Genomic DNA, 27,546 nt, shown 5'->3' on the forward strand with positions numbered 1-27,546 from the left:
CTACCACCAGTGGGTTTCATGTAACCTTCTTCCTTTGATTCTATGTATAAAATGAGCTGCAAACCATCATTTTGTGAAGTATTTTCTCAATCTGTTGAGAATTTGCTTCCCGGCAATTGTTGTCAGTTTGGCTCAAATAAACTCTTATAAACTTTCTCTTAGGCTGGATGTTTTTCGTTGACACTTCTATATTTCTACCCCCGCGAGTGAGTGGCCACACAAAGAAGGGGGAAGTAGGAATTAGTAGAGGGCAGAGGTTGGGGTAGAAAAAGCATGGGACCAGCCACGACCCACCACACAATGTCCTCACAGGCCGTTGGGCCATTTCCCCACCTGGGGCCAGAGCATGGCAGGTTGCTATTTAGAGAGATGAGGAAACTGCCTTCCCAAACTACCCTGAAACACGGTGGGGGTGGGGACCCACACAGCTGGGCTCAGGAAGAAATAAGGCTGAGGATCTGGACCCATGGGGGATAAGGGACAGTTTTCAACTGCTGAGAGGTCTGGGGGCCCAGACTCCTGGGTCTGAGGGAGGAGGGGCTGGGGGGCTGGGCTCCTAGGTCTGAGAGAGGAGGGGCTGGGGGCCTGGGCTCCTGGGTCTGAGGGAGGAGGGGCTGGGGGGCTGGGCTCCTAGGTCTGAGGGAGGAGGAGCCGAGGGCCTGGGCTCCTGGGTCTGAGGGAAGAGAAAGGACTCAGGTTTCTCTAAGCTGTTGAGACTCAGAGGGTGGGCCCAGGCCTCCTTTAGCAAGGCCCTCCACTCCCCACCCCTTTCCTGGGCTGCCTGGGGTGAGGCAAGATATAAAAGGGCAGGTTTCCTGGGAGAAAGAGCAGGAGGGAGAGAGTTCTAGCTGCCTTGACCATGATGGTTGTCCTGCTGCCAGCCCTCCTGGGTGTCACCCTCATGCTGCCCCGTGAGTGAAGACCTCAACGTGGGAGGGGATTTGCCCTGGAGGATACGCTAAGATGGGTTTGGTGTTCCCATCTCAGGAGTGCAGGCCCTGACCTGTCAGTCGGGAACACTGGAGTCTATGATGAATGCATCAGCACTGCCCTTCCAGTTGACAGCTGGCGAGATTGTCTGTGCGAATGGCTTGGGTTGCCAAGACATGCTGATGACCATAGAGAATGGTGAGAACCCCCAAGCCTGACTCCCACCCTGTCCTGTGCAGAAATAAAGCTCCCCCTGCCCAGTCCTACCTGCCTTCTGTGTAGGGACTCAGAAGACCCCCTCCCCTCGTACCAGGAGCTGTCCCCTCCCCAGCAGGAACAACCCCTCAGGTGCCCAGTCCTCCTCTCCAGCCTCTCACCCCAGCCCCGTCCCCCCTCCCTCCCATTCCCAGCCCAGGACCCTGGTGTCCAGATGGTCACTCTGGCCTGCCGCCCTCTCTTGGTCCAGGACCCAATGCGTTCGTGGTGATTATCAAGGGCTGTACCTTGGAAAAAGATCATGACGTCCAAGTCACCCAGCACAGGGCAGGCCCTGGCCTCTCCATCGTCTCCTACACCCACGTGTGCCGGGAGAAGGACCTCTGCAATGACCTCTCCAGCACCCTCCCTGTCTGGACTCTACCTCCCTTCGAAGGTGTGCAGGGAGGGGGAAGAGGAAAAGGGCTGAGGCGAGCAGAGAGGGTCTGTTCACTGAGCATCCCTCCCTCTCACCTGGAATGGCCACACTCCCCAGAACTGCATCTTCCTTCCAGCAGCTTCTTTTGACAGTCCTGGGGCAGCAGACTGGTCTGCTCTGCTGACGCTCAACCCCCCACCTCAGACCCTGGCGATGGCCCCAACCTGGGGCATGTCCTTTTTCTATACTGTTGGGTTTGGGTCATCCGTGTTTCAGTTGGGGTTTTGGTATTTCCTCTTCCAAAGTGAAATGGGTCTGTAACTTTCCACTGTCCTTGTCTGAATCATAAACTGGGTTTGGGGTGATGCTTTGCATTCCTCTATTCTTTGGGGCATCTTGTCTGCTTTGACTGTGTAGCGGAAGTTGCCGGCAAAATTGGCCCTGGTTCCTCCCAGGACACCCCTTCTTGACTCCATTGCTGGTGTCGCTCCCCAGATCTCATGTTCCCTCCCTCCCTTGCTCTGTCTATAGCCAATTGATTCTAATTTCATACACCCCAGACCTACAGGAGAGGAGTCTGAGGAGGGCACATTTGGGGAGACTGAGAAAGTTGGTTCTGGGGACCAGCAAAAGTGGGGTGGGTAGAAGGCACTGGATCCGAATGCAGAGACTGCTCAGTCCCCCCGTCCTCTCTCACCTCCCCAGTCCCAGAATCCTCCGTGCGATGCCCAGTCTGCTTGTCTACAGAAGGCTGTGAATCTGTAACAGAGCTGACATGCCCTGTCGGGCACACGCAGTGCTACAATGGGGTCCTCCAGCTCAGGGCAGGTGAGCTGGGACATCAAGCTCTGGGCAGGACAGCAACGCCAAGGAGAGTCTGAGGACCAAGATCTAAGGAGGGGGCAAGGCCTCCATTCCCCACCCCTTTCCTGGGCTGCCTGGGGGAGGCGAGATATAAAGGGGCAGGTTTCCTGGGAGAAAGAGCAGGAGGGAGCGAGTTCTCTGGGAGGACGGTCGCTGAGACCGAGGACCTGGAGGAAGGTGGCCTTGGCTTCCCTGGGTTGGATGGCTCCAGCCTCTCCCTCTGTCCCCCTCTGCCTCACCCTCTTTCCACAGAGGACGTCCACACCAATTTGAGAGTCCAGGGATGCATGTCCCAAGCAGCCTGCGACCTGCTGAATCAGACTCAGAAAATCGGGCCTCTGTCTGTGAGGGAGAACTGTGATTCTAATGGTGAGTCCCACACTGGGAAGTCAAGGCTGCGCCCTGCCCCCTGGCCCCAGAACGATGGCCCGTGGGACAGTCGGACATCCAGATACGTCCCACCAAAGCCAGTACCCAGAAGTGATTTATCAGTTACTCAGTCAGGCCTGGGCAAAGAGAGGGATTCTCCCAGTAGGCACTTCGGGGTGAGGGTGTCAGTAAGATGTGTCCAACTGAAGGGGAGAAAGACGGCGCCTGGTCCAGAGGACAGATATGAGGGACAGAAACCCACTGGGGGATGTTTTAAATGACACCACAATTGGCCCACTAAGTTAGGGCCACCTGTGAGGGTGGTAAGTGAGCAGAGGAGCAGGCAGGACGGTCAGAGCAGCACAGAGGGCTGGTGACTTTGCATTCTGATGAGTCCACTGGGGGCGGAAGTGAGTGTCTATTTCTTTACACTCCTGAACTGGGTAGCCCTGGGTCTCCCACTTCCCCTTGACAACCCCAGTAGACATGCTGCATACGAAAGAAGATCAGAGAGAAAATCAAGGATGCTTCAGGTGTGATAGAGAAAGTAAGAGCCAGTCAGTGACACAGGAGGGTCCCCACCTACCGATATAAACCCAGCCCGACAAGAACACTAGGCAGATGGAAAGTGGCCTAGAGTGTCTCAATGAGAAGCACCTCTGTGGCACACGGAACTGGGGACCCAGGAGACTGTGAGAGAGCCATCCCTGTCCCAGCCTCAGTTTCCTCATCTGCCCCTGGCACCCAGTCCTTACAGCTTCAAGGAGAACGTTGAGTGAATTCAGCACATTCCTCTGTGTGCTTGGAACTCTCTGGCTACACTGGGAGCCTCAGGACAGGGCCTGGACATCACAGACACCAAGGTTTCCAGCCTCAGGCAGCACAAGAGCTGGCTCAGGATGGGAAGTGTGTTTGTGCAGGATTCCAAGGTCTCCCATGGACTCAGACCCCATCCCTGCCCTCAAGGGCCTCCAGGATGGGGAGGGGAGTCGTCACAGATGCAGATGGTCACAGGGCTGTGGTGCAGGGGTCTGGAGGAGCTCAGAGGAGGAAGATATGATGTCCTGACTGGGACATCAAGGAGGGCTTCACAGAGGAGGTGACCTGAGGGCCATGTCTTAAAGGTAAGCTGCAGTTTATTAGTAGAAGAGGAAAAGGACGTTGACAGGCAGAGGAAGGAGCATGTGCACAGGCCTGGAGCTGGGAATAAGCCTGCTGATTTCCAGAAGGGTTCCTCAGCTCTGCCTGAGAAGGGCCCATCAAGAGGACGGGGTGCAGCTGGGTCGGGGGGATTACAAGTTTTCCAGGTAGACAAGGTGTGTGTGGGCAAGCAAGACAGAGCTGTTCCAAGCAGAAGGAACAGTAGTGCAAGCCCAGGAGGCAGGAAGTGACCTTGGGACTGGATGTTGGTGCAGGAGGTAGGGCCTAGTGCAGGTCAAGTAGCTCAAAGCCAGACTGAAGGGTTGGCCTTTCTCCTGAGGGCGGGGGCGACGGAAGGGAGCTGAGCACAGAGGGACGGTCTGAGTCTCTCCTTTTGATCGAGGCTGTTTAATTGTCTGGCCCTCATCTCTGGGACTAGGAAATATTCATCCTCCAGACAGAACTTCAGAAACAAATCAGACGTAACCCACGCCACAAAGCATACCGCACAGACACACAGCACACGATACACAGAGTAGACACAAACACACTCACCATGCCACACACACACCACACATCACATGACACACACAGCTCAATACACCTGACACACACCACACACACCGAAATCTCATACACCACACACACCTCAAACCACACACACCACACACAACACACAGACCACCCACCATACATCTCATGCCACATACACTACACAAACCACACATGACAGACCATACACCACACACACAAAACACAAACACACAGAGCATATATCATGCCACACCTGCACAAGAAACATACCACATACATCATACACACATGTAAACATATCACATACCACACACACACTGCATATACCATACAAACATATACACATATCACACACCCCATACTCCCACACACATACTACACACCCACTTCACCCACATACCATACACATATGCTACACAAACCACACGCAGGCCACACAAAGCACAGCTACTACGCCACAAATAAATGTTCCTAATACATAACCCTGTTCTGTTCACTTTCAACACTGGAGGCAGATCCTGGAGGACGTGTTTGCCTTCCCTGCCTCAGTTCATTGCAGCAATTTAGCAACTAGCTGCATAATTAATTACGGTTTTTGCAACTGTTTTTAACCTTTTAAACCACAATGACTTTTGCACCAAGCTACACATGAGCATCAGCAAGACCAGGAGTCAGACGCTGGGGTACGACAAGATGTCATGCAGAGAGAAGGGCGTTCCGGGGTGACAGACAGCTCTTGAAAGGCCTGGGGCTGGGAGTAGACGGGGTGCAACAGCACAGATTGCCAAACCAGGCCATGGCAGGAGTCCATGAAGCAGGACCAAAGGGCAGGAACAGGAATGGCTTCGCCCGCGCCCCTGAGGAACTGGGCAGGGGTCCCAGTGAGAGTGGGGGGTCCGCACGGTCAGGAGAGCACAGCGGTTAAAAGCCTCGGCTCTGAGTCAGAGACGTGGGTTCCTGTCTGCGCTCTGCCACTGAACCACTTTCGAAGGATCTCCATCTCTGAGCCTTTTGGACCACATTCAGGGGGGTGGGGATGATCCTACCATCAGTAGCAGGGGAGCAGCGGCTAAGGCCCCTGGGCAGCGTGTGCCTGCCCTGTCTGTGCTCAAGGAGGAGCCACAGGTTGTCTGTGTGGCGCCGGCAGTGGGATCAAAGGAGAGCAGGACACGTGGCAGACAGCGGGGTCGGCCAGATCACAGAGGGCCTTTGAGGCCATTGTAAGGACTGCAAATCTTATTCGGAGAGGGATGGGGACCTGTTGGAGTCTTGTGAGCAGAGGAGTGACATGAATCGATTGACCTTGACCGTTTGTGAGGATCCTGTGGCTGCTGGGTGGAGAATAGAGTAAGGGGGAGGTAGGAGCAGGGGAGCGGGGCCCCCAGGGACTCAGGAGGAAGCAGGTGAGGGTGCAGGGAGTCTCAGAGCCTGGTGGAAGTAGCGGACGTGGTGAGGAGTGGTCTGGTTCTGGAGGTATTTTGCAGCTTAAGCCACCAGGATTTCCTGATGGGTGCAACACGGGCTGTAAGACAGAGAGAATTGTTAAGAATGACCGCAATGTTCTCAACTTGAGCAATTGCAAGAAAGGAGCTGCCACTGACCAAGATGGGGGTGGGGAGAGTGGGGTTCTGGCTGGGAGGACCGCGGGAGCTGGATGTGGTCTGCCAAAGGGGGGAATGAGCGGTCCTCCCTCGTGGCTGCAGGGAAGCTTACATGAGGTGCTGGTGCACGTGGTCAGCAGAGGAGATTCTGCAGCATGGGACACATCCCTGCTGGTCACGTGACGACCTTCAGAGAAGCTCTCGGATCCTGGTTTTCTAACGAGACTCCTGAGGGCCTCAGAGACCAAGGCAGCTGAGGATGGTCAACAACCACCATCCTCCCCATCACTCCTCCCAAGGAGACCAGCTCTGCTAATTCTAGTGGTGGGACACTGGGCAAGCTGCTTCAGGAGTCCTGTGCCTCTGTTTCCCATCTTGAAAACAGGGAGCGGGAGGATAACACCACCTACTTTGGGGGGGTCGCTGTAGGAAATGAGGTAACCCAGATGAGGAAGCTCCTTGGGAGGCTTCAATGGGCTAATCCATGCAAGCAATCACGACCGCGAGGCATGTAGTTAAGTGCTCAGTACACAGTAGGCGCCGGACTATTTTTGTCTAGAACATAAGGCTTTTCAGTTAAAAGAATATATGGTGTCCGACTAGCACCTCATTATGCAGATGAGGACTTTGAGGCCCAGCGAGGGAAACAGATGGGCTCCGGCTGAGGAAGAACCCTCCGGCTCCCCCACACCCCACGGAGGAGCACCTTTCTCTCAGGCTCTTACACAGGTCCCTGTAGCTGTTGGAGCAGAAGCAGGAGAGAATGTGGGTTGGACTCAGACTTCAAAAGTCCCTCTTAAGCCTGAGATTGAGTGACTCTGTGTCCAGGAGTGTGACTCAAGAACGTGATCAGCCCCCCAACATGGGACCTGGAGGGACAGTGATGGTTGCTTCCCTGGCTTACACAGACCCTATTAATTTCTTCTCCTCAGCTTTTCTGACCTGTCAACAGGGGAACATGTTTACGACTCAGCGAAACCTGATTCTGAAACCCATCCAATGGAACACAGAGAACAACGTCATATGTGATTTTCAGGAGATGTGTCAGGAGACACTTCTGCTCATAGATGTAGGTGCGTGGGCTGTGCAAATTGGCCGGACCCCTCAGCAGGCTCCCGGGGCCCCTGCCCTGGATTGTGTCCCCTGAATTTCCTGCCTGGTGTCCCCCATGCCTGGAGCTCTAACTCCAACTTCTTCTTTCTGCACCTTGGTTTCCCCTTCTGAAAACAGGGGGCGAGGTGCTGGCAGAAACCGTACCTTGTTTGCTGGGTGGTCGTGAGGACATAATCGATAATCCATGCAAAGAGCTGAGAACAGAGCTGGCACAGAATGACCTCAGGGTCTTCATTCAAGGCTCATTGGGCACCTGCTGTGTGCCAGGCTCTGTAGATCCCATGGCATCTGCCTTCCTGAAGCTCTATGCGCCAGTGGGAAAAGAGAAAACAAATAAGAAAGAGCAAGATCTGGGCAGAAAGACGTAAGCAATGGAGAGAAACTCCTCAGGAAAGGAGGGAGGGAGAGTCAAGTGAAGTTTGCAAATTGAAACCCAGAGGTCAAGGAGGCTGTCCTGAGACGGTGACAGTTGGGCAAGATCTGAGAGAAGGCAGAGCTGGGGGAGGACCCAGGTGCAGGCCCCAGTCTGCGTCCCGCCTGCCAGGACCTGTGCTGTTATTCTCAGGGACCCTGCCTTCCCCTGTGCTTGCTCAGCATCCCAGAATCACAGGCTTCAGCCCCCTCGGAGCCTCCGCTTCCCCAGCCCGGGCTTTTGCTCTCTCATCCCTCAGGACCCCAATCATTGATAATGGGGAGCAAAGGCTGCACCAGGGCCAGGACCCAGGATTCCCAGACTGTGACCATCCACTCAGAGTCCCCCGGAGTACTCGTTGCCTCCTATGCCCATTTCTGCTCCTCCAGTGGCTGCAACAATGCCAGCAGTAGCAGTGTCCTTTTGGACTCCCTCCTTCATCCAGGTATGGCAGCCCAGAGAGCTGGGGGGACCAGGGCCATGAGGAGAGGCTGGACACAGAGACTCAGAGACTCGGGCTCAAGGAGGGTGGCTGCAGCTGGGAACAGAGCTGTGTACCCCAACCTTCTCTCTGCCCCCCAGCAGCCCCTGCCCCGGGAGACCTTCGGTGTCCTGCCTGCGTGGGACTCTATGGATCCTGTACTAAAATTGTCACATGCCCTAAGGGCACCAGTCATTGTTACAGTGGTTCCATTCGACTCCAAGGGCGTGAGTGCTGAGGGCAGGTCCCTAGGATGAAGGGGTTGGGGACCTGGATTCACTGGCCCTGAGGTGGGAGGGTGGTTGAGGCTCTGACTTATAGGCTTGGGGAGCTGGGGACCCAGGTTCCTTGGTCTGAGGGAGGAGGGGCCTAAGAGCCTGATCTCCTGGTCTGACGGTGGAGAGGCTGGGTCTGGAAACCCTGGGTCTTAGGAATTGAAATGTGCACCAGTTTGAGTCCTGTCTGATTTCGTCTTCACCCTTTAGGTAAGCTGAGCTACACATTTAACGTTCAGGGCTGCGTGGCCCAACCTTCCAGCTCCTTGCTGAATCACACCAACATTATTGGGGACTTGTACGCAATGGAGACCCCTGAGACGAAAGATAAGCCTCCCATCCCAGAGATAGCTGGAGCTGCCCCTGCCCCCTACCTGGCTTGGGTGGTGACGGTGGGGCTCTCCCTAGCACTTTGGTGTGGGGTGCCCTCCCTGCTGACTCCATTTCCCCTTGATTCTTAGTCCCTGCTGACCCCCTAAACCCAAACCTCCCTCTGACCTTATAACCAAACACTGAGTTATTTCCCATCTTCTCCATGAATTCTCACCCACGCACAACCCACACACCTTGTGACCTGATAACAACATATGGAAGGGCCTGGGAGCAGTTGAACCTGCCCCGTGGGAGAGTGGACATTGAAGCAGTGGCCATGTGTGTGTGATGAATAAAGATATCGTCTCTTCTCCTAGGACTGGGGTTCCTTTATGGGAGGGGAGGGCAGGACACCCAGAAATCTGCATGGAGGCTGGTGGGGCTAATCTAGAGAGAAATTCACCATCTCAGACCCATCCTTCACTGGCCCAGTGCACGTCTCCGATCGAGCTTGGATGGTAGCAGAATCTGCACGGAGCTGCTGCCGAAGGTCTATGGGCATCACCATGACCTGGGTGGAGAAGGTGCCCTCTGACCAAAGAGGCTTCTACTTAGCAGTCAGGGCTCCCGCACAAACAGGGGGCTCACGCTACTTGAGTCACTTGACATGTGTGAGTAAGTAGAGAAACGAGGGCAGGCACAGGTTCCCGAGGCTGATGTCATGGGGTCTGTTGTCATCGTAGGCCTGAAGGCCGGCAAGTCCTTACCGTGACCAGAATCTGGAGAGGGAGCGGGGAGGGTTAGAAAGGGCTGCCTGACAGGAGCTCTGCTCTCAAGCTGAGTCACCCGTCCAGCCCAGGGGACACTGCAGGGAGGGAGCTGGGGAATTAGTCCCCCAGCCTCACTCTGTCCGTCCATTGACTGAGCCCAGCTGGAAGGCAGCAGATCTGATGGACGCAGTCCCTGCAAATCTGCACCCACAGCACAGAGCAGGGAGAAGAGGGGAGACAGGGAATCTGGAAAAGGAAAGAGTTTCCAGCTTGTCCTCCCATTTCCTCTTCACATCCACCCTTTGTCTCTGTCCCGATGGGAATCAGAGTCTTCCATGTAGAAGACACACACAATGCCCATCTGTTACTTCATCCTAGTAACGTGGTGTTATGACAGTGCAGCCATACTCCCAGTGTCAGAGGACCAGTTCTTCTCCTACACATAGAGGAAGGGGGGGGCGGGCATAAAGCAAAGCTGCGAAGGTCCTGTCAGTGCAGCTCGTGCAAGTCAGAGCTGCCTTCTTCCATCACCCGTTCCACATTCTCTCACCATCTGCCCACACCTGCTCTGGACAATTGTTGCGTGACGCAAATCTTTGTTCTTTTGGGACGTGAGTGTCTGATAGTCTTGACTCTGTTGAGTTTCCATAGTTTTCCACTGAACAGGGCCACTGGCCAATGAGATAAGACGTACCCCCAACAAATCTCCTGGCTTCGCTACATGGTCCTCCTCCACCGAGGTACGTGGCCTCCCTCTGGTGGTCACGTTCCTTCTGGCAATCAGCAGAGGGACCTGTTCTTTGCCTGTTTCAGCAGCAGGAGGAGCACAAAATGGCCAGGGTGCAGTCGTGGTTTCCACGCGAGTAGAGTGTGATGGGATTCCTCACGGACACTGACGTAAACCTGCTTGGCACTTTCTCTCCTCTGTAAACAGATCCCCGGGTAGCCCATGAGCCCATAGGTGTGGGTGGAGGCAGGGGCTAGAAGAGCAGGCGCGGTGGGCGTCCGAGCCCCCTCATGGGGCGTTCCCCTGAGCCCTCCATTCCTGCTTGAACCTGATCCCATGCGCGCCTGTTTCATGGATGATGGACGCTGCTGTACGTGCCCAATGTCACGCTTTGGTGGCACAGACAGCGCCCAGTGTGTGATATGTAGTTCCGGTTACAATACTGTTGGTGTCTTGAAGTCAGAATTTCCGACTCTACTGGGACCCAGTGGTGATACTTCAGGAGCTGTTTTCCAAATGGAGGATAGTTTTCTGCAGAAGAGACACACCTTTGCTCTAAAACCCTGAAGTTTTGCACTGTTATTATCCTATTATCTCTTTATGTCACAGAAACTTTCAGTGACATGGGGTCTGTTGTGTCTTATGCCCTGAGGCTCAGACAGCTGGGTTTCTAGCCTGAACCCTTCAACAGGGCCCTTTCTTACTCTAGGATCCACTCAAAACCGGCCATTTTATGGATTCCCTCAGAAATGAGCAAGAGCAGCATATAAAAATGTGCTACAGCCTTTTTTACCTGGTTGCATCCGAGAGAGCAAGATGAGTCACCAGCAGCTGTACTGGAGCCATCCAAGAAAATTCAGCCAGGGTTCTCGTTCTTGCTGCGTCTGCTCAAACCTGCATGGTGTGATCTGAAAATACGGCCTCAATATGTGTCACCAGTGTTTCCATCAGTACGCGAAGGATGTAAGGTTCATTAAATTGGATTAAATGAACTTCCATGAATGAATGGAAGAATGCTGCAGAAACAATGCCAGCTCTTTGTACATAAAATAAAAAAAGACTTCAATTACTAGTTTTTTAATGTAAATGTCATTGTCATGTGATTGTAGAAACCTCTTCAAAATTTACTATTATCTTTTCAGGAATTTCATCTTCAAAATTTGTGGCTTATTTTCCCCCCGTTATATAAAAGTATTCATGCTGGGGGAAAAAATGTACTACATTTCCCCTCCAAAAAAATCTTGAGAGGGGTGGGGGTAAGGGGGAAGGTGAGGGGTTTAGGAAACAGTCAGTAACCACAAGATGGCCACAGGGTTTTGAAAATTAATCTGGGGAACGTAATCAATAATGTTGTAAAGATTTTGTAGGGTATCCGATGGACACGAGTCCCATTTGGGAGACCACCTCAGGGAAGATGTAGATGCCTGATCACTGCACTGTACAACTGAAGCTGAACAATAATGAATGCCAACTATAATATTATATATATATGTATATATATGTATGTATAAACTTACAAGAGGCGGAGTACAGCACTGGGAGTGGAGACAGTGGAAATGGGATGGCTCGGTGCGATGTCAGAGGGATAGTGGATGGGGGGCGGGGGGTCCACAGTGTGAGGGATATAAATGATAAACGTCTAAGTATTACTTTGTCTTGTGCACCTGAAACTAACAAAAAAAAAATCTTGAGAGACCTAAGTCTTTTCTGAAGTTGTAGCAAATTGTCTCAGTTTAGAAGGAATAGTGGGACGTGCCCCAGAACTATAGGATTTACCTCAGTGTGATGGGTGCTGGATACTGCCCAGTTTCTCTCCCACCCTTTGGCATGGTCTTATTCCTGAATCATCAAGGATGCTTGCTACATCTTGTTCACTGTGTCTGATTAAATAATATGAATTCATCAATGAAATGTGATGTTCTGTAGAAAATCAGATCAAGATTCTTGTGGATCATATTGTAGGAGAGAGCAGGAGAGAGGAGCAAGCCATAAGGCCAGAAAGTGAAGGTATACTCTTGTCCCTGAAATATGAACATAAATGATTATCTCTGACAATAGATACAGGAAAACGAAGTGTTTGATCTGTTGCTATATATTTCCCCAAGGTCTATAAGAAACCACATTTAGAACTGCAGCTGCAATTATCATTTGCCACTGACATTTGCTGTAACCTGTCATCATTCTCCAGACCCTTCTGCTTTTGCAGTAACCAAACAAGCACAGGAAATGGAGACGTGGCAGCAACCTAGACCCCTCCATCTCCCAAGCTTTGGTGTTGACACTAATCTCAGAAAGTCCTCCAGGGAATTACTTTTTCCGATTTACTATCTTGGTGGGGGTGGGGATGGTATCAGAAGTATCATTTGGCCTTTCCTACCATGATAGTCCTCACTCCTATGTAATAGGAACCTATTCCTACCCTGTTTCTCCGAAAATAAGCCCTGGCTGGACAATCAGCTCTAATGTGTCTATTGGAGCAAAGATTAATATAAGACCTGGTATTATATTATATTATATTATATTATATTATATTATATTATATTATATTATTATAAAGGCCTGGTCTTATATTATAGTAAAATAAGACCAGGTCTTATATTAATTTTTGCTCCAAAAGACGCATTAGAGCTGATTGTCTGGCTAGGTCTTATTTTCGGGGAAACATGGTATTACACATTCTGTGATGACTTAAACACCAAGAAGATGAATCTGTGGGTCCACTGAGCCCACTGGGAAAGGGTCCTGACCAAAAGTCCATCTAAGCCCTTACCTGGTTCATGGTGGGGATCAGCACCCATCCAGAGGCACCATCCAACTAACCCCCACAAGGTCTGTGTGTTTATTTCCCTTTAAAGTGGTGCCCAACTCCTGCAGATCAATGGCCCCTGCTCTCTCCAGTTTCGGGGAAGATTCACTGTCTACACCTGTGGTTACACTGCAGGGTCCTTTTCAAATGGACCCAGCCTCCCACCTCGTTCATGGTGTTCCAGGTCTATGAGCTGGCTTAGTCTGGGAACTGGATAAGAAGTCATCTATTCTTGTCATGGTGACCCAAGTCCTAATTCTTCCCATCAGAGCTGAAAATTTCCATCTGTATCAAGCAGCTCCTTAGTAGGTTTCCCAGGGACCTCACTTTTAGGGACCTCTTGGTCATTTAGCTTCACCACAGATCCCTACGTGTCAAAACACTCTGGTGACCTTTTAGTTCTGTGGCTATTGCAGTGCTTGGGGGCACTTTGCCTCTGCATACCCAGTGTCACCACTTGGCCACTCCAGGATCCTCTTTTCCCAGCAGTTCCCACAAGCATCTTCTGCCTCAGAGGTGAGCCACCACAGAGCTCTTGGTGTCCCCTTCCCGGGAATACGGTAAGGAGGTGACTGAAGAGGCTGCACATGACAGACTCATTCCAGCTTTCCCATGTCCCCAAACTTGGGACTCTATTTCACTCCAACATGCCAAAGAAGCTCTAGCGTTGAATCCAGACATTAACTGACTAACCTGGCAGAGTAGTAATGATAGGCCCAGATGCCTGAGCTAACACCTTAAGTCCTATATCCCATGTGGGAGGATTCAGCCCCATCAAGCCAGGTCCTCTGGTCTCACACCCTTACAGTCTTTCAGTCAGGGTCCAGGCAGGAGTCAGAAGCCACACACTAATTTTAATAGGGAAAGTTTAATATAAAGAATCATTAACTGGTAGCAGGAGATTAGCATCAATGCAGGGAATGGTTAGTAAAGGGCAAAGAGAACTCTAAAGAAGAAGGGAATAGGAGACATAGGGAGCCACCTCTCCCCCTGGGGCTGGAAGCGCTTCCTCCTGCAGCACTCTCTACTGGCAACGCCCAGCATCCTGCCAGGAGGACAGTGAAACATGCTTGCAAGATCCAGCAGGGTCATGAAGAGTGGATCTGGCTGGGGCTGAGGGGCAATAAGAGGATAACTGGCACAGAAGCTGTTCACGCGCGTGCTCCGGGGCTCCTGCCAATGCAGGCTGGTGAGGTCCTGTACAGCTCTCAGTGTGCGGCGTGCTCAGGCCAGACCAAGCCCTGTGCTCCTCTATGCTGGACTATGCTGGAAACTCACTCTTGTAAGTCTAGAGGAGAAGAAGCAGTCCCTGGTGAGGCGCCTCACCAGGTGCGTCTGGCAGGCTTTTATGCAGGCATTTTCTCTATTAAAAATAAATGTTCATTTATACCATAGAACTCACAGAAACAGTACCACATCTGAAAGTACACAAAGGGCATCTTTACTTCATGTTACCCCTGGAAGGCTTACATACATGTGAAATGGAATTTTCTGCATGAAGGAGAAATCTGAATGACACGTCTTGCTCGTGGTACTGACACGGACACGCAGGTTAGACACCATGGCAACCTTTGCCACCACAGTTACTGCTCAGGCACACATTTAGGAGTGCTGGAAATAACACTGTAGCTGACATTCCTCTACTCAGCCTTCCAAAAGACCACGGACAGGGCTGGTGCCAGGAGGCCATGAGAGGATGACGTCATCACAGGATGACGCCTGGGCTGAGCAGGAACCACTGCAAGTGAAGAGTGAGGAGGTCAAGTTGGCTATGGCCACTGGGCGGGGCGAGGCGGGGGCAGAGGCCAGGTTGGAAACACGAGAGGTCCTTTGGGCAGGGAGACAAGTGCAGTGGGTGAGGGCCACGGGTGACCTCCTAGTGTGGCTGGCGAAGCACACTCCGTAGCCCAAAGAGAGAAAGGGGTAGACGAGGTCATTCGGGGACGCGCTGCCCACCCTGCCATGCACGTGGGGCGCTGCAAAACCAGCTAACTTCCGCGGCCTTGCCCTCCGCTCGCCATTTTGCGCATGCGCACCTCCTAAGACTGCCGGGAATGGGTTTCTCCAGGGCCAATGAGGTGTAGCGTTCTTCCAGGCTCATCCAATAAGCTGGTCAGATGCTTTCGCACTGACCAATGGGGCTTCGAGTGACCTTGTGGAGGGCGGCCCGCCTTCCGTGCCTCACGAAGACTTCAAGAGGGCCGGGTTGAGCGGGACGGGCGGTCCAGGGAGCACTTTCAGAAGCTTGTGAGATTCTTGTGAGATTCCCTGGAAGCCAGGAGGAATTTGGTCCCTTAAAGAGTCAAAGGGGAATGGGGACCCACATTCCTGGGTGCTGAGGAAAGAGAAAGCTGGCGGCCTGGACTCCTAGGTCTGTGGGAGGAGGGGCTGGGCCCGGAATGACGTGTCCTCCAGGAAAAGGTGACTGAACCCATACTCCTGGATCATTAGGTAGGACCCGGTTGGGATCTCAGAATCCTGGGTTCTGATGGGCCTGCGGGCTGGGGACTGGGATACCTGGCCCTTGAGAGCGTATAGGTTTGAGCCTGGACTCCTGAGTCTGAGGAAGAAGGCGCCTTTGGGCCCGACTCCTGGATCCTGAGGTTGGAGGGTATTGGGTTGTTGAACTTCTTATCTTAAGGGAATAGGTGGCTGGGTCTGAGAACTACAGTTATGGAAACTGAGGCACAATACACTTGTTAACTTGCTCAAACCCACAAGCTAGATCGGGACCGACTGACGTTAGAGGTCATGGTCTTATATACCGTCAGCTCTGCCCTGAAGTTGGTACCTGCCAGAGCCTAGATTGAGTCTCATTCATGCGGTTGAAAAGTTCCCTCTTCTCCATCAAATCGCAGATCCTGCTCAGCTATTCCCAACCTCCCGAAAAGAAGCCATGGGAACCCGTCACATCCAAAATGTGCTGTTCCTCTTTCTCCTAGGAGCCTCCTCCTTGACGTGTACGTATCGGGGAGGGAAGGAACAGCTGGGTCACAAGGGGATTTCGGGAAAAGGTGTGATTTGGGCCCCACACACACACACACACACACAAAAAAAAAAAAAAAAAAGAAGGTCAAATGCTTTATCTCATTTTCTTCCCAGTGGCTCAAAATTTGTATTGTCACAAGGGTATATCCATGAGTATAGAAGAGGATCCAAGCAGTACATTTAACTGGACCACCGAGAAAGTTGAGACTTGTGACAATGGGGCACTTTGCCAGGAATCCGTGCTGATAATTAAATCAGGTAAAATGAGAAAGGGGAAACTGGGACAGGTGGGAGGAAGGGTGAGTGTGTCCGTGTCATTGCTGTTCCCTCTCCCCCGGGCCAAACCTGAGGCCCACCATCCACTTTCCTTCCTTCTTGTCTCATAATAGGGGCCAGGACAGCAGTTTTGGCCACTAAGGGCTGCATCTCCGAAGGAACCCAGTCAGTAACGTTTGCCCAGCACTCTCCACCCCCCGGCATAATCACAGTCTCTTACAGTAACTACTGCGAGGATTCCCTTTGCAACAACCAGAAGAACTTAGTTGAGTTATGGAGACCAGATGTGACCCCAGGTACCTTGGGAGGGGGAGATGGCTGCTAAGAGAAACTCGTTAAACCCCTGAAGAGAACGTAGGTCTTCCTTCTTTGTGTTTTTACTTGGCTTAGGCCCAAGTGGGCTGTACACAAAAGGACCTCAGACCTTTCGCTTGTCCTCCTTTTTCTAAATTGTTAACCTGGGATCTAAACACTGCTCAGAGCAGAGGGACATCAACGAAGGCTAGGCTGTAAATTGGGGTTTGTGTTTATTAAACAATAAAATGTCAGTGGAGGTCTCCGAGCAGGGTGATGGCATAATCAATCCAACAGTTGCTGCATGACCACAGCCCAGTTCTCCCATTTGGCTTCAAAGCTTATAAACAATCTGGGCCTGGCTATCTTTTCAGCTCATTTCCTCCTCTTCCCTCTGTCATTTATTGGGTTCTAGCTGGGGCTAGTACTCAAAATATTTAACAATGGAGATGATACTGGCCAATCAGAATGGACACTGGTTATAAAAATCAGTCCAGCCGTACTTGTGCCTACCAGCTGAATATCAACAGTGCAGTTTCTCACAATTCTCCATATTCACCAAGCTGGTTCACACCTCCAGGCCTTTGTCCTTGCTGTTTCCGTTCCTACCCCCACCCAAGCCCCATTTCCACATAGCTAACCTCTATTTGTCCTCCATCTCAACTCAGGTTCCCGCTCTGTAAAAATACTTAAATTCTTTCACGTAATTAGGTCCTCCTCTAACACTTTGCTATTACACCTCGGACACAGTGCCAACTGAGTTGTGTTGTAGTTAATTACTTCCGTCTTTGTCCTTCTAGACAATGATCCTGATGGAACTGGGTCCTTTTTATCTCTGTATCTCCACACTTGTGCATGGAGTTTGGAAGTCATATTGGATGGGGGTCTGACAGCAAAGAAAAATCAGTTGGAAAAGGGTGGGGAGGTTGCAGTAATAGGCCTTGATTAGAGCGGCGCCAGCAGGAAGGACTTGGGAAGGCGGAAAGGAGGGACAACTCCAAAGGCAGGATATACCCATAATTGTCCCTCTCTTTTCCCCTCCAGCTTCCAATGTGTCAACAACCCTCCATTGCCCAACCTGTGTGGCTTTGGGGACCTGTCTGAGAGCGCCTGCTCTTCCCTGTCCCAAAGGTACAGATCGATGTTATCAAGGAAAACTTCGGATCATTGGAGGTAAACCGAACATCGATGTTTTCAGGGGCTGGAAAACCAGACATCTGAGTGGGTCCCAAGAGGTCCTGACACTCTTGGGGCCCAGGAATAAGGGGGGACTGGATTTTTCTCTGATGTCCTAAGACATCTTTGTGTCCCCCCATCCTTTTTTGTTCCATAGGAGACATCAACTCAGCTTTGGAGGTCAAAGGCTGTACATCCGTAACTGGTTGCAGGCTGATGTCTGGAATCCTCACGATAGGCCCCATGTGGGTGAATGAAATGTGTCCATACCAGACTCTCATTCAACCCCGAAAGATCGAAAATGGGGCCCCCTGGCTTCCCATTTCAGTTGGGAGGTTTGAATTCCTGCTGCAGCTGCTGTTGCTGCCATTGCTCGTCCTTTTCTCCTGAAGAGGCTCGTCTGTCCCCGGTCACAGGACACCCCTTTCGACGGGGAGCCTTTGACGGCTGTTCATGAACTAGCCGATGAGCAGGTGGAGAGCTGAAGAACAGTGTTTCCGTGGATGTGTTTGACATTTATAATAAAGTTTCTGCTGTGATTTGTGTATGCTCCAAGACTAAAAGTGGAATTTTAATGCTGAAAGGGCCTTTAAAATTCATCTTCTCCAACTCACACGTTTTGCAGACAGTGAATCACAGATCGGGAAAGCTTTAGTGAGTTTCACACATTTATAGATACGGGCAGAGCCAAGACCAGAACTTTGATATTTTGACCTAAAGTCTTGTTTTCCATTCACTCTGATAGGCTAGCTGAACACGAGACTGGCATCGACCTCCTCCAGAGCACTCCTGGCCCAATACAGTAAGGCCAAAGTTGGCTATTTGGGGTTCTAGTATTTCCCTGGGAGGTATGGCAGAATGCGAATGAGAAAAACGAGACTCCGAGTTCTCCAGTTATCATTTCCCTATGTCCTGTCTGTCCCTTGCCCACTTTGCATCATTCCTTCCCTTCTCTGCTGCCTACCTAACGTCTCTTCAGTGGACAGAGGGAACTTAGGAGGGAGCTGCTCCTGAGACTATTGGGAGTGGATTTTTTTTTTTTTTAGATTCTCATGCTTATTTATGTATTTTCTTAATTATTAAGAATTCATAAAATCTATCTTATTTTAAAAGTCTCAAATGATATAGGAGCTGTATGGAGCAAAGCAAAAGGTTGAGAGGGTAAGAGGGAACAGACCTTTTTTTCTTTTTAAAAGAACAGCTTCGGCCGGCCCAGTGGCTCAGGCGGTTGGAGCACCGTGCTCCTAAAGCTGAGGTCGTCCGTTTGATTCCCACATGGGCCAGTGAGCTGCGCCCTCTACAGCTAAGATTGTTGTGGGGACTGAGCCCCAGGGAGCAGTTTCCGGGCTCTTGGCCTCACGTGGAAGGGTGCTGGCTTGGGTAGTAGGTGGCCATTGGCTGTGACTGGTAGGCCATCAGCTGTGCCCAGATGGCCAATTAGCCACTGATATGGCTGCCGTGGCTGAGCTGGTGGATGTGGATTGCGGTTGGCAAATGAGGTTGGTTGGCAGGCAGAGAAGCAGATTGCGGATTATGTGGATCCCACTTCCTGCGTCTCACCCGGCCGCCAGAGAGACTGGGGTACAGGAAGACCCCTTGTTGGGCTACTGGCGGATCTTTGCTCCCTGTGTCTCCAACCCAGCCGCCAGCGAGAATATAGTGGTATGACTCCCCTATCTATGACTCTGTGGCTGTTCCTTTTTGGCCTCACCATATCCTGCATTCTCGTGCGGGGAGCGGGAGCCAAGACCACTCATGACGCCCTGCACGACACATGGTGCAGTGAGCAGGGTATGGTGCCGGCCAGAATTTTCAAAGGGGTAATGGAGCAGTTTATATGTATGAAAGCGCAGTTTCCCGAGCAGGGTACGGTGTAGCCAGAGCTCTCCGAAGGATGGTGGAGCAGTTTGTGCGTATGAACACTCAGGCTCAGGACGCCCGTGAGGAGCGGCGCCGGGAACAGGAAACGCGATCTGCTTGGGAGAAACGTGACCCATCGGTGAATTGGTGGTCCTCTCAAGCCTCCGGATGGCACGCCGCCCTGTTGGCCAAAGCAAGCGTCGTCTTCCTTTCGTTGGTCTGCTGCCGTGGGCTCCTAGAGTTGTGGATATTTTACACCGAGGCCTCCACCATTCGGACACCTGGCACGGCGAGCAGGATTCCGGCCAGGTAGGAATGGGTCTGACTCTGAGCAGGAGGACATGTGGCCCCCACACTGTGTGGTACCCGGTAGCCACTGTTCTCAGGAGTTGGGCCCCCGAGGAGGGGTGGGAGGACATGGATGGCTCTCCGGCCAGCGTGGAGAGGGCCCTGCAGGCTCTGGCTGAGCGGTTGCAGGAGAAGACGAAGGGTACAGCCAGCCGTGTGGGATGGATGTTCCTCGCCGTGTTGTGTCATAACATGGAGGACGCGCTTAATGAAATAGCTCAGGTGCAGGACCAGCAGCCCTGGGGGAGGGGGGAGGCGCTGGAAGCTCGGGACTGCCAGTTAGAGGAGGTCCTCACCGCGTTGCATCATAACTCGGAGGAAGCGCTTGCTGGAATAGCCCAGGTGCGGGACCAGGTGTCCCGGTAGGAGGCGTTGGAAGCTCGGGTCCTCCTGTTAGAGGAGGGGCCCCACAGTGGAGACTCTGAGGCAGAGGAGGACGATGCGAGTGGAGACAATGTAGCTCCCAACCCCCTCGCCTGGCACATTGTGCAGCAAAAGGTGAAGCACGAACAGCCTTTCGGCCCCAGGGGCATTGCCGCCGGCAACCCAGCTGTGACTGAGTTCACAACCTACACCCCTTACACTCTCACTGAGTTGCAGGAGCTGGGGAGGCGGTACAGACAGAGGCCTGGAGAGCCAGTCTCGGCTTGGCTATTACGTTTATGGGATGAGGGAGCAAATAACATTCACTGCTCCCCAGGCAAGATGGAAAAGCTAGCCTTCGTGACAGTGCTTCCGTCCCTGTGACAAAGGTTACAGATTTGCCATAGGTTGGCACAAGACCAGGGCAACCACACTCAATGGAGTGGCTCACTGCTGCGGTACGCACAGTATGGGGACAGGCTGGCGAGCTGCCAGGCACTGTGAGTAAATGGCAGTCATGTACTGAACTTACTCAAATCATCCGTGAAATGGGTATGAGACATGCTATGTTCAACCCTGATATGCGTGGGCCTGATGACAGGTGTTTTACAACCAGCATGAGAGATCTGGTTTTGGATACTGCCCTGGCAAGTGCTTTTGGATCCTTGGTTGCCATTCTTACGCCCTACGTGAGGTTGCGGATCCATGAAGTTACCATTGCCATGGCCACCCTGGGGGGTGTTGAAAGCCAGCGGCAAGAGAAGTTAAGACAGGAGGTCCAAGAAGTTGAGACTTAGAAACCCAAGTCAAAAGTAAGGGGGCGATGTTGTGGGCCTCAGAGAGTAACACGCATGCAGATGTGGCGTGATCTTGTGGCAGCAGGGGTCGATTGGGAGAAAATAGACCGACAACCCAATATACTGTTGTTGGAACTTTGGAAACAGTTGCCTCCAGAACAGCAATTCCGGTGAAGCCTAAAGAAGTCTGGGAAAGCGCAACCCGTGTCCCTCCAGGACTTCATGTGGCCGCTTGAGGCTGACTTCTTTCAGCTTGATTAGGGGTGGGGCCAAGGTACCCGGTCAGAGGGGACGAGCAGGGACCAGAGGCCCCATGTGGAACTGTCCATACATTGGTCCTCTTCTAATGTGCAGAGGGTTTTGGCCCTAGTTGACAATTGTGAACAACAGCTTTCCCTGGAGCTGGGCTATCTTGTGCTGCCGTGGGCTGCCGTGGGCTACTGTGTGCCTCCATGAGCGGCTGGTGGCCAGCGTGAGTGGCCAGCAGAGCAGCCAGCAGCCGGTGAGAGCTGCCGTGAGCTGCTGTGAGTGGCAGACCAACGACTGGCGACCGACTGCCTCAGGGAGGTGGGAGGCACGGATCATAACACCAGCATGGGCCAGGGAGCTGTGTCCTACACAACTAGATGGAGAAACAACGGCTAGAACCGGAGTGTGCTGGGGGGGAGGTGAAAAAAAGGGCGGGGGGGAAGAACAGCTTCACTGAAGTTTAATTGACATATGGGAAAACTGAACTGGGGGTGGGAGGAGAGACTTTTAAATGCAAACTGTTGGCCTCTCCCACAAAGGACAAAGGAGTTTGGCCATAGTATATTCCAGCCAAGTTCTTTCTAGAAAGTTCTCTTGTTCTAACCAACTCTTTGAGTTAAAGCCACACTGCAGCTAATACTTTATCTTTGTCTCTGGGCATCCAGTTTCCCATCGTGTCAGTTTGCTTAATCTCTCTGAAGAATGTGAGAAAGCACAAACGATTCAAATTTTAACTTGAGAGAGCATATAAGTTTGGGAAATAAGCATTTAGAGCCATGATTGGCAAAGATTATTTGGGGCAAAAAACAACATCAAAAACAAAAATAAGCAATAAAAAAGCCAACTAGGTGTTTCCCATGGGACACTGACCTTCTAACAGCTCTGAAGACAGTTTCAGAGAAATTCCTGAGTGAACGGAGGAAGGCCATAATATAAATAATTTGGCCTGTGAGTTTTTTTGGTATCTTAAAAATTATATCTATCATAATGCCAAAGAACTTTATGCAGCATGTACAAATTTCTCAGGCCACAAGCTTAAGTGTGCAACCTTTCTAATATTTTAATATATATCTATAATATAGAAAGCTTTTAAATATATTTTTTATTTATGATCATTTTATTTATAACAATTCCCCATTCTACCTAGTGGTCAGAGTTTACTCAGTCATTTCACACTTAAGTTCAGACAATTCAGAGATTTTTTCCCTTTCCGCTCTCCTCACCCAGGGTGTTGCTATAGTAGTACCAGTGGGAAGGAGGTGACTGTCTAGTTTTTGCTTCCCGTGCTGCTCTTCATGTCTTAAGTTCTTATTGAGGCCTGGTACTTGGCTTCCATTCCTGCTGGCATCCGTTGAGAAAACTCCAACCTTGTCTGGGCACTCATGGCCATCCCCGCAGGCCCTCTCAGCTCTGCCATCCCTCTCAGCTACCTCTGGGCCTCTTCCAACTTCTCTCAGGTCCCACTAGGGTGCTTCAGGAACCTGGGGCTACTTATGCATCCCATATAGTTGATGAAATTCCCCCAAGACCTGGAGAAAAGGGATTTGCTTCCTCCCAACATAGTAGAAAAGAGATGGAGTCTAGACCGTGGAATGTATCACCCACCTTACGCAGACTGCTATCACACATTCTTCTCAAATCAATTGGGTTTTTTTTTGCAATAATCAAGCCATAAGACTTTCGTTCTTACATGAAAACTTGAAAAGTCCAGGTCTAACAAATCAAAAGTTGGGCCTTTGGAAATTATTCTCTCTTCCTCAACTTATATAGCCTACTTCGAAACTTCAAGGTTGAGCATTAAGATATTTCTGGCTCTTTCCATTTCTGTGGTAATAGCCCTACTGACTGAATGGGAGAGAAGGGGCAAAGGGGTAATATAAAGAATTAAGTTGTGGGGAGACAACAGTAATAGCAAAATATAATCCTGCCACATATCTACTCCTTCATCCACAAGGATTTAGCTTTTGTCATCGCCCATGATATTCACTACTCCCTCCAGGGCTGTGTTCATATCCTTCCCTCCCTGAAATTCCATCTCCCCTTCCCAACCACCCACCCGTGAGGACCCCACTGGACATCTCACTGCCAACTCTAGCGGACCTGTCCTGACTTCTCCAGCACTCACTGGTCTCCCTCAGTAGAGCCCCAGCACATCTGCCCGCCTTACTTCGATATTTTTCTGTTTCCCACACAAAGTATTGTCTCCTCCGACAAGGTAACAGCACCTCAGAGACACACCTTATTTCCAACAGCTTTACAACTTAGCAGCACCTATGAGATGTGACTGGCAACTTGACGTTATAGATCTTCCAGACTGCTTATTGAAGTGAACCAAACTTCCACTACACACACACACACACACACACACACACACATACACCCCTCCCTCCAACAACTAAACTAACCACCACCAACTGCAGCCAATCACCTTAAACTTGATGCTAATGTGGAGAAAAAAAGGCAGTGAGTTCTGGAAGGTGGAGAAGAGAGGCTGATGTTTAAGAAGGAAGGACATGGCAGAAAGGTAAGAATGTGAAGGTCCCTCTATTCCCTCAGAGGAGTTAGAGTGGCTGTGTGGGCACATCTTAGTTTGGGGCACGGATGTCAGAGTGGGAGGGCAGTTTTGATCAGGGGCTAGGAAACTAGTTGTATGGGTCCTTTTATTATTCTTTAATGTGACAAAAAATAATTATCATTTCCTGGGCAATTAACCTGTTTCTTGCTCTTTGCTAAGCACTTTAGAAATACAATTTGTATAATCCCACTGTGTGTTTTTGGTGGGGAGGCAACTGAAATATCCATTACCGGGGGAAAGGATAAGCAAAATGTGGCAGACACATTCTTGGGATGTGCAACACTTATTAAACTAGTACTATGTTTAAAAAAGTAAGAAATTTCTCTTGCAGCAAAATATATATATTAAACAATGCTACAATCAGAATATAAAAGTTTCTTTACCCCCAAAACTCTCTCGTTCTACTCCTCTGTCGTCACATCCTCCCCTTACCCTAGCCCTTGACAACAGATCTGTTCTCTATTACTAGAGGTTGGCCTTTTAAAAAATGTCACAGAAATGGAATCATACAGTGTGGAACCTATTGAGACCAGCTACGTTCACTCAGCATAATGCCTTTGAGATTCAGCTATGTTGTTGTGTATATCAACCATTCCTTTTTATTGATAAATATTATTCCATCACAGGGACATAGCACAGTTTGTTTATCCATTAATCCACTGAAGAGGTTTGGGTTGTCTCCAGTTTGGGGCAGTTATGAATTAAATTGCTATAAACAGTTGTGTACAGGTTTTTATGTAAACATAAAATTTTATTTCTCTAAGGTAAACACTCAGAGTAGGATTGCTGGGTCATATGGCATACTTTACAAATGATCAAAAAACTGTTTTCTAGAGTGCTTGTATCATTTATTATTCCCACCAGCAGTGTATGAGAATTCTAGTCTTGTAGTGTTCAGGATACAGATCCTGCATATATATTATTAGATTCATACTTATTTCACCTTTTTGGGAGCTACTGTAAATGGTACTTTTAAACTTTAGTTTTCAATTTTTCATTGCTAGTATATGGAATAAATGCAATTGATTGGTTTTTGTGAGTCGACCTTATATCCTGCCATCTAGCTGACCTCATTTATTAATTCAAGGAGCTTTTTTGTAGACTACGTGCGATTTTCTAAGTATACAATCATGCCATCTGCAAATAAAGACAGTTTTTACTTTTTCTTTCCAATATGTAGGCCTTTCATTTATTTTCTTTTCTTATTGCACTGGTTAGGACTTCTAGTACAATGAATAAAAGTAGTGAGAATAGACTTTTTTTTTGTTCCCAATCTTAGGAAGTTTCTTAAAACTCAAACATACACTTAACATAGTATTCAACCATTCCTTTCCCAACTACAACCTGAACAAAACAAAAGCATATGTCTATACCAAGATTTTTATACAAATGTTCACAACAGCTTTATTTGTAATAACCAAAAACTGGAAAAAACTCAAATGCCCATCAACAGTGAAAGAATAAATAAATTATGATATGACTTTATAATGGGATACTTCTCAGTAAAAAAGAAATGAATTATTGATACATACAGCACATCAATGAATCTTAAAGTAATTATCTTGAGTGAAAGAAGCTAGACAAAAAAGAGTTCATACTGTATGTATGTATCCACTTACATAAAACTTTAGAGAAAGAAAGTTAAATCTACAGTGAAAGAAAGCAGATCTGTGGTTATCTAGAATGGGATTGGGGGGAAGAATGGATTGTAAAGGAGCACACGGAAACTTTCAGAGTGATAGATACATTCATTGTCTTGACTGTGGTAACACTGAGGTTTCTCAGAGGGTTACAGATGTCAAAAATCATCAAGTTGTGTGCTTTAAATATGTACATACAGTGTACTGTGTGTCCATTGTATCTCAATAAAGCTTGTGTAGATGTGACTGTGAACAAAAACTGACTCCACTTTTGTATCCCGGATCATGCTGTGACCTTTGATCAACTTCTGTCTTATGCAAGCAGACCAAAGCCTTCAGGTTGATGAGTATCTGTGTTCCTTAAACATATACAATGAAGTCATAAATATTTGTGTTAGTAAACACAGAAATGGCATGACAATCGAGATAAATATCAAACTGGCGATAGTATCAATTATAAACAATCACCTATCACAAGATCACCAGGAGGTATGGCCCCGGCTCTACTGCATTCTTTGTCCTTACTGTCTTGTCAATCGTTAGCACCTGAGTTGTACTATTAAAAAAAGTACTTAAAGTAAAAATATAATAATAAATAAATAAATAAATAAATAAATAAATAAATAAATAATTTGAAAAAGTACTGTAACGGGTCTGGAGAAGAGAATAATTTTCACAGAACTGAAAGGTCATCTGTCCACTCTGGCCTTACATCCCTGTAAGTAAATTAACCTATAATAAATTATGTTGTATTCTATGGAGTTGCCTGCTTCGTTTTTCGGTCTAAAGATACCATCTTGTTATGGTGGCCATTATGCCTTTGCCCCACCATCGGACAAAACAGTAAAACAAAACAAAACACACACACACACGCGCACACACACACACACACACAAACTGTAACACTTTTTCTATTTTTCAGTCCTACCTTAAATTACATTTTCTTGGATTTCCAGTCAAGATGGCGGAGTAGGTAAACGCTGTGCTCACCTCCTCTCAGGAGCACATCAATTACAACTAAACCACAAAAGAACCATTATTGAGAATTGTCACGCCCAGCGCAACACGGACAGTGAGGGAACAAAAAGAGGCGGCTTTGGGTTAAGTTTTTAAAAAGAAAGAAACAGAGACTTAATGCAGTTAAATCTCAGAAGGCCAGGGGGCCTCACAGTCATGAAAGACTGGAGCCTCGACTCAGGCCAACCGGTGACTTTTATTGATATTCACATAAGGCATTAGCATTATTTATTCCATGGTCTGTGAATCTCATACATCCTTTCACAAAGTGAATCAAGCCAATTATCTTTGTTCCCAAGCAGCCGGAGCAGAAAGTCTTGTGATGACTTAAGTGAGATATGCACGTCTCCGGGGGCAAGTCTCTCACCTTGTAACAGTTCTGTTGAGATAAGTGGAGAAAGCTGATCTTTATTGCCCTCAAGACTTCTCTCACAATCAGGTGAGAGAGGAAAGCCAGAGTCAGCAACGCTTTTCCCAGGCAGGGGGGAAGGGGAGGCAAAGCTCCTTCCCAGATCTTCTAATACAGCTTATTGGGGGTCCCCTTCGGTTCCTCCAGGCTTGGGTTGTATCTCACGTGAGATATCTTACCCGTCTTTGGCTGCAAACCATCTTTTGGGGACCAAACAGAGAGACATGAGGTGTAAAACATTGAGATAAGCAACGTCCCAAAAAGGCACAGTCTCACAGACTTTTCTTTCCACAAGGAAAGACATGGGGGGACAGTCTGCTAGGCTGCTGTGTGACAACAGAGAATAGCTTGAAGTCTAGCTGAACAAAAGCTCTACAACTACGGACATACAGAAGGAGCTACCTTGAGACTGGTAGGAGGAACAGAGACACAGAATGGGATGTTCACACAGGCACCAGGGACATACGAGGAGGAAATGAATTTGTCTAGTTTCCGGGTGAGGACTGAAGGGGCAGCTTTCTCCTGGTCAGAGGAGCTGTTGGACGCCATTGTTTCTTTGTTGAGCTTTCCCCATCCCTGCGTGCAG

At 49.7% G+C, this 27,546-nt stretch overlaps 2 protein-coding genes and 1 pseudogene across 4 annotated transcripts; all 3 read left to right on the plus strand.

Annotated features, from left to right (window-relative positions):
- The first annotated feature begins 398 nt into the window (after window positions 1-398).
- CD177 (CD177 molecule) lies at window positions 399-8,968 on the plus strand. Of its 3 annotated transcripts, none has more exons than XM_033129403.1 (9): window positions 399-501; window positions 988-1,128; window positions 1,397-1,582; window positions 2,270-2,392; window positions 2,681-2,797; window positions 7,005-7,145; window positions 7,857-8,042; window positions 8,180-8,305; window positions 8,564-8,968. In XM_033129403.1, exons 2-9 carry the CDS (start codon window positions 1,029-1,031, stop codon window positions 8,812-8,814), a joined length of 1,230 nt encoding a protein of 409 aa, XP_032985294.1. In that variant the 5' UTR covers window positions 399-501; window positions 988-1,028; the 3' UTR covers window positions 8,815-8,968. The 3 variants fall into 3 exon arrangements, with proteins under 3 accessions (XP_032985294.1, XP_032985293.1, XP_032985291.1); XM_033129402.1 differs by lacking the exon at window positions 399-501 and adding an exon at window positions 696-911 and having other exon boundaries at window positions 8,183-8,305; XM_033129400.1 differs by lacking the exon at window positions 399-501 and adding an exon at window positions 697-911.
- Window positions 8,969-9,452: 484 nt separating this feature from the next.
- On the plus strand, window positions 9,453-11,307 carry LOC117035524 (40S ribosomal protein S29-like; annotated as a pseudogene).
- A 4,545-nt stretch (window positions 11,308-15,852) lies between these two features.
- On the plus strand, window positions 15,853-18,092 carry TEX101 (testis expressed 101). The gene is made up of 5 exons (XM_033129254.1): window positions 15,853-15,928; window positions 16,071-16,214; window positions 16,346-16,528; window positions 17,571-17,699; window positions 17,860-18,092. The coding sequence occupies exons 1-5, from the start codon at window positions 15,865-15,867 to the stop codon at window positions 18,090-18,092; spliced, it is 753 nt and encodes a 250-aa protein (XP_032985145.1). The 5' UTR covers window positions 15,853-15,864.
- The last annotated feature ends 9,454 nt before the right edge of the window (window positions 18,093-27,546 follow it).

The sequence above is a fragment of the Rhinolophus ferrumequinum genome, chromosome 15, assembly GCF_004115265.2.
Source record: "Rhinolophus ferrumequinum isolate MPI-CBG mRhiFer1 chromosome 15, mRhiFer1_v1.p, whole genome shotgun sequence".
NCBI classification, from domain to species: Eukaryota; Metazoa; Chordata; class Mammalia; order Chiroptera; family Rhinolophidae; genus Rhinolophus; species Rhinolophus ferrumequinum.